A 7,060-nucleotide genomic window follows, 5' to 3' on the forward strand; every position below is an offset into this window, starting at 1 on the left:
AGAACCTGGAAACCTGTTGGAAATTGGGCACTCGACTGAGTAAGTTCGGGCACTCGACCGAATGCGTGTCACTCTTAGTAGTTGAGTGAGCCTAGTAAGACTTCCATGATCGATTTCCATGAATTGTTTACGTTTGATAATAATACTTGGTGTGGACACAATTAGCATGACCTTCTGCTTAGGGATGGTCTAATGGGATGCCGATTACAACTTCTTAAAAACGCGCCAAGCTTACGCGGAGTCCACTATCTTTCTCACCATTATTAAGTTAAAGGACAATAAAGGACAACAAGTGTCAAAGCGTGACACACCCACCATACTTAATTTTAGCGTTTTAGGTGTTGCTTCTTGTCCCAAATTCAACCACCTTCATACGTTACCGAGTTTCCCTGATCATCACATTTTTCCAGGTGAACCCAATAATGTCGACCTTGAGCATTCCTCCCGTTGCTCTTTCTCCTCGTGACGACGCCGTTCAACTCTACAAAGCCTTTAAAGGTCTCTCCTCCTTTTTTTTTCATTCTTTATTTTCTTGTATTTACCCAATTTCAAATGCATGTTTGATTTATTTAATTCTAGTTTTAATCATTGTTGAGATGTTTATTATGCTAATCAAGCGTTCCGATTATCTCATTGTTAATTTTATTTCGTTTGATCGTCGACAGTGGCGTATTTAGGATTTGTTTACAGGGGGTGCGGTTACAAATTTGTGATAGCTTACAACGGAATTTACTCAAAAAATGTTTTTAACGTAGTAAGAATTTTTGTAATAAGAATAACTTATTAGGGGTTATATTCTTCCCTATTACTAAAACTTGGGAGAGACGGTCTCTCACTAAGTTATTGAGAGACCAATCTTTCGTACCCTTTTATTTGTATTTCGTACCCTTTTTATTGTTGATCGTGACATAGTAATTTCGTACCTATTTACCTAATAAATGTACCCATTTTATCATTAATCATGATTTGTACCTATTTTATTACCTTTAGTACCACTTTTTCTTAAAATTGTACAATGATCTCTCAATAAAGCTTATTAAGAGACCGTCTTTCAGGAGACCTACTCCTTTCCTATAGCCACGGAATGAACACAAATACTTGTATAAGGCCGTATTACCCAAGTATATACTACCTTTAATTCATATATGGAAGTGATTTTTTATAATAAATGAGTTGTTTGGTAGCTAACTTGTATAAAATCGTCTTACACAAGACCAATTGCAATATTAATTATTAATTTCATATCGAAAGCTAGCAACAAAAATACAAGGAAACGTTAATATAGGAATCAACCAATGATTTTGTTATAAAAGAGGAGAGTATTTACGAGTTGAAATTACTTGAGAAAACAAAAAATAACTAAAGTTTGGAGAAACAGAAATAAAAGAGAGCAGAATTGTTGAGTAGGAGGATCGAACCCAAAATTCCAAACATGCATCAGGTACATCTTACCACTGCACCACATTCAACATCATGCTATCTATTGGTTGTCAATTAACTTATTCTGGGATGAATGGGGGGTGCAGGTGCATCCACTGCACCCCTTTAGATACGCCAATGATCGTCGATTAAATCTTTGTCGAACTGCATTGACATGGACGCAAGGATGATAACACGTTATAATTGTTTCCTACGCAAGTTGTTATGGCCTAGCAATTAAGACGGAGATATAATGGACAATTTGTTTCCTACAGAAGTTGTTATGGCCCAGTTATTAAGACGGAGATATAATAGAGATATAATGGACAATAAGTTGCAGGTTTAAATCTTCGATATTGGTATTGTTTGGCCAAGCTTAAAATGTGCTTTTGTAATTGAAAAAGTAGTAGCTTGGCCAAACATGGTAAATTAGAAAGTTTTAAAAGTGCTTTTTAGAAGTCAAAAACTGATTATTCACCCCAGAAGTAGTATTTACTACTTCTACTTCTACTTTTTACCTAAAGAACCAAATAAGGAAACAAAAGTTGTGTTAAAGTAGTTAGGCCAAACATATAAATTTTGTGAAAAACTACATTTACAAAAGTATGGCCAAACAACTAAATTTTTTCCGAAAAGTAACTTGTGAATAAACTCCTTTTAAAAAGGAAAAGTCATTTTCCATAAGGCCAAACAGCACCATTGTATTGTTGGGAAATTAGCGTCAATCTCCCACGCGCAACGGAAGCAACCAATTGACAAGTAAACCGTAAAGGTAAATAAATGTAAGCAATAATAAGACGAGACGATATTTTAGGTCAAACCCAGGGCAAAACCTTCCAAAACCGGAAGTAAAACCCACTAGCCAAATAGACTAGAATCCACTATAATAATATTGTACCAGTACAACGTAACCGTCCCGAATAAATACTAACTCGGAACCCACAATAATATAAGATAACAACCTCTAGCCCTCCAGTAATATTAGTCAATGCCACTAATTTCACCCTAGAGTAACCTCATAAATTATTGTATAAAAACACATGTCGTATTGCCTCTCACCCTCAAACCCGACTTGCTATTTTCTAGCTAAGTCACCTTGTTTGATATATGTTGTGAGATATTGTTGTGTTATTTTCCAAATGAAAACCATCCTTTATATAGGAAAGCCTATGGAACAAATTCCATGTACTAACATCTTCATAAAGACATTAGCTCCCCTTGTCCATAGCTAATACAATGAATCAAATATAATTCATTGAACTCCACCATGTACATTATAACTTTGTAATGTATGTACATGTAACATCTTGCAACATTGAACAAAACTTGTGTTGGACAATTGGGTGTTACCCAACATGTATTGCTCTTAGGACTCTCATTTGACACACAAAAGAGAGTCTTACAATTGTAGAATTGTGTTATCTTGTCATATGCAGTGTACTTGAACACGTTTATTAGTAGGTATATTGAGTATAACACGTAACCATACACCCTAGCCAACGAGAAACCCCGTTCATTTTATATCACTGTTATTTATAACAGTAGTTTTCTTATTGGCGGAATAGTAGAATTGCGGGACACCTCGTGTATCTAAAACATTCTTGTGCTTCAACATGTTAGCCTTGTTTGTAGATTATGAGCTTATTATTAAGGCCGAAATCAGCTTGGTCGAATTAGTTGGCATGAATTTATGTAAACTATGAGTGGTGCAAACTCCAATGTCTACGAATACCATTGGGCTTTCTTGTAGGTGGATATGGATTAGTCATTAGCGGGATTTTCATTTGAAGATGGTTTTATTCTCTTATCTAACATACTTTTGGTACCAGGGTTTGGATGTGACACTTCAGCTGTGATCAGTATTCTCGCTCACCGTGATGCTACACAGCGCGGTATTATTCAGCAGGAATTTAGAGCTTTGTACCATGAAGATATGCTCAAACGTTTATCAAAGGAGCTCAGTGGGAAACTGGAGGTATGACATAGATGGACATGTTTCCTTCCTTCAGTTTTACACGTTAGCTAGCAAAATGACTCACTCGACTGTTTGTGTATATTGTGAAGTACTCGTAATGGTTGCTTCTCAACATAGTTTTCATTATGGGTGTTGTGGAAACTGCTTTTTTGTGTTGTTTGGGTAAGACCTCGTACGTCTGACCCCTGTACAGTTTTCATTTTCATTAATAGGGGCCCTTAAGTTATCAGGGTAATGTTGTTGTAGTTAACAAAGAATGAAATTTCATTTATCGTTTCCCCAAATCATTTTGAAGGTGTCCACTCTTGTGAATGACAAGCATGATTAATCAACTGTATAATTTTCTTTGTCTAGGATGCAGTTTTGCTCTGGATGCAAGATCCAGCATCTCGTGATGCTGTTGTTATGAGGCAGGCACTTAGTGAAAATAATGTCGATCTCAGAGCTGCCACTGAAGTAATATGCTCCCGTACCCCTTCCCAGATACAGATCTTCAAGCAGATTTATCTGCAGAGGTTTGGATCCTACCTGGAGCATGATCTGGAACGACATGCTTCTGGAGATCATAAGAAGGTACTGTCTTAATGTTTACAATTCACCACATCTAAGACAAGAATAAATGTATAACTGCAATAATTTATAACTATGTAGTACCAAGGGTACATACTTTGAGGTGAAATGATGAGTCATTTGTGAATGATATTGCTTTGTAGTACTAGGGTAATATTGTATGATGTGTCAACTGTGAACGGTATGTTATTGGGAAGCTTTTATAACTTAATACCCTAAGTGGGCTGTAATGAAATTGTAAATATGGGAAGGGGGCTAGCATAATTTCTAATGGAGCCAAAGATGAACTGTTATCTGGCTTTAGAGTAAGATGGAATGAAGCAAATTAACTCGGTAAATTGTGTACACTTCTTATATTGGAAAGTAGCAGTCGGTCATTGCCATCCTTCTTCCGTGTTTCTGACACTAGCAAAATGACTACCTAGGAATTCTGAGTTTGTAACAAAAATTGGAATTGTGAAACCGAATGCTCTTATCGACTTATACTATGTTGAATGAGGTTGAAAGATATTTCTTTGTTGTATATTCCGCTGAAAGATAAAGCATATGTATGTGCAAAACTAGGAAGCTAACTTAGGGATCTGTATTAGTAGCTAATAGATAGTTGCTGAATGTTGATTGACAGCTGCTGTTGTTTTTTTAGTGTTGACTTGTATCATCACTTATCCTCGTCCGTAATTACATAACTGATTGTGTACTGCTGTGATATAAGATGTTGATACTCTTTTGCAGCTTTTGCTATCATATGTGAGCATACAGCGCTATGAAGGTTTCGAAATTGATCCAATGATTGTTCAAAACGATGCAAATGAACTCTACAGAGCTGGGGAGAAAAGGTTGGGAACTGATGAGAACACTTTCATAAGGATTTTCAGTGAGAGAAGCAGGACACACTTGGCAGCTGTTGATTCAGCTTACAAGAACATGTATGGAAATTCTCTTGAAAAGGTATTCACTTGTTATACAATGCTCGTTCATCCTTCAACAAAGCTCGTTCATCCGTCAACTCTGATACATTCGATATTTGATTGATTGTTATTTACGCAGGCTATAAAAAAGGAAACCTCAGGGCTGTTCGAGTATGGTCTTTTGACAATCGTAAGATGTGCAGAAAGTCCTGCCAAATACTTTGCCAAGGTAATTGATATCTACTTGAGTGTTTGATCTCTACTTTTGCAAGTTCAGCTGAAATCCGCTTACTTCTTTTTTTGGAAGCTTTAATTCTCAAAGCATCCATTCATTAAGAGGATAACAATGCTTTATATTAATGAATTATGAAGTGAATTTCTTCCTATATTGCTGCTAATTTAATATTCTTAGTACTTTCTATCTATAGTCCTTGCACATATATTTCTAAATATACATTGCCCAGTACTTTTCAAACTCTGATATTACTGTTTGACATCAACTTCACAGTAGTATGGTATTATCAATTATTGTATGCAACTCTGTATCTTATTCTTTTTATCGTGATGTGGGCACATGGTTGTTTTTTCTGCTTTGATGTAATGATATTTTACTCTTCTTGAATTATAGCTGATAGACACTTCAGACCATTTAAATCAATGACCATGCTGACAGTATTGTGGTGGACTTGGTGTCAAGTTCCCCAGAGACAAAATAAGTTTATATGTTCATTACAGTCTTAGGAAACACAACTTATGGTCTCCTTCAGTACTCGAGACCCCCCCTATCTTGTCGCTGACAGTATGATAACCTAGTGCCTTCTGGCATTATTTTGTCATTGGCATCTCATGATGCCTGTAAACTTCTCTTGTTAGGATGGCAAATTATTTCTGTTACTGTAAATGTGTAATTTTAGGGGTAAAACTTTTGCTCATGAAGAAATTTTTTTAGGGTTATACTTATCGTTGATAGCCTGTGGCCAGCTAGCCACTATCTTTGGCGCGCGCATAGGTAAAACTCCGAAAACACGTGAAAACCTGTAAACTGCATACATTTAGTAAGCATCCTTTTTGAGTAGGGTGACAGACCCTGACTTAAAAATGCATACTCTCAATTCAAATTGCTCCCGGAAGGATTTGGATCTGAAATCCATTAGTTACTATTTCATTTTTAACCAGTAGAGCCAACCCATATACCCGCTCCAACTCAATAGCTGACAATTACAAATGCATACGAAATACATGAACTATATTTTTTTTTTTTTTTACTAATGTGCTTGGTCATTAAAATTTCGTGATCTAGCAACAACAATCAGACGGCGTGGGCCTTGCTGTAAGGTGCGATCTGTGTCAAAATTGGTCTTTTCTCTGAGTCTCTGTTACTAGAGTAATTCATGTAAATTCCACCTTTTGATTGGATATTAGTAAAAGTTCACCGCTTCAGTTTTCATTGGTCGTATGACAGGTATTACGCAAAGCTATGAAGGGTTTGGGAACCGATGACACAACTCTTATCAGGGTAATCGTGACAAGGACAGAGATCGATATGCAGTACATAAAGGCAGAGTATGAAAAGAAGTACAAGAAGTCATTGGTAGATGCGGTTCACTCTGAAACATCAGGCAACTATCGAAAATTCCTTATTGCTCTCTTGGGTCCCAATCATTGAGCTAGTTACGCCACTCTCCATATATAGGAGTAGTGTATCAGACTATCAGCATGCATATGTGCATACCTTGTGTGGTGGTTTAGCTTTTAGATTATTGTGTGTCGTGTGATCATCGAGAGTTGTCCATGTTGGATTATGTGAACGAGCTAGTTCTTCCTCTTGTTTATGATTGCCATTGAGTATGGTTGGTTATCCTTGTTTATATTAATGGTTCATCTTGTTGGAACTCGTCATCTATAAACAGATCTAACCTATTAGATTATCTGAAACCGTCTTTTGCTAAAATATCGTAAGATCAAACTTGTGCTTGGAATCTTCAAATGATTGCGTGTTTTTTGTAGGTATTGACTTACTGTGATTTGTAAAATTAGTGGGTTGTTTGTTTGCCCCAAATCACATGAATTGAAGTTCCATAGGAACTCTAATTCCTCCATGATGGGGGAAGTTGGTTACCTAGGTTCTCCTAGGTAAGTGGAAATTCCCATGGAATTCAGTTCCCACATTCCAACCAAACACTTTTAT

The 7,060-nt window shown here is 36.5% G+C and overlaps 1 protein-coding gene across 1 annotated transcript; it reads left to right on the plus strand.

The window, feature by feature from the left end:
* The first annotated feature begins 238 nt into the window (after positions 1-238).
* Positions 239-6,823, plus strand: LOC141599553 (annexin D5). The gene is made up of 6 exons (XM_074419590.1): positions 239-498; positions 3,249-3,394; positions 3,749-3,967; positions 4,697-4,912; positions 5,012-5,101; positions 6,335-6,823. The coding sequence occupies exons 1-6, from the start codon at positions 423-425 to the stop codon at positions 6,536-6,538; spliced, it is 951 nt and encodes a 316-aa protein (XP_074275691.1). The 5' UTR covers positions 239-422; the 3' UTR covers positions 6,539-6,823.
* The last annotated feature ends 237 nt before the right edge of the window (positions 6,824-7,060 follow it).

Source organism: Silene latifolia, chromosome 9 (assembly GCF_048544455.1).
Source record: "Silene latifolia isolate original U9 population chromosome 9, ASM4854445v1, whole genome shotgun sequence".
Taxonomy (NCBI): domain Eukaryota; kingdom Viridiplantae; phylum Streptophyta; class Magnoliopsida; order Caryophyllales; family Caryophyllaceae; genus Silene; species Silene latifolia.

Coding starts and splice junctions, on each gene's coding strand:
- LOC141599553 (XM_074419590.1), top strand. CDS start 423: ATGTCGACCTTGAGCATTCCTCCCGTTGCTCTTTCTCCTCGTGACGAC. Junction 3,395..3,748: donor AGCTCAGTGGGAAACTGGAG/GTATGACATAGA, acceptor TTCTTTGTCTAG/GATGCAGTTTTGCTCTGGAT. Junction 3,968..4,696: donor CTTCTGGAGATCATAAGAAG/GTACTGTCTTAA, acceptor ACTCTTTTGCAG/CTTTTGCTATCATATGTGAG.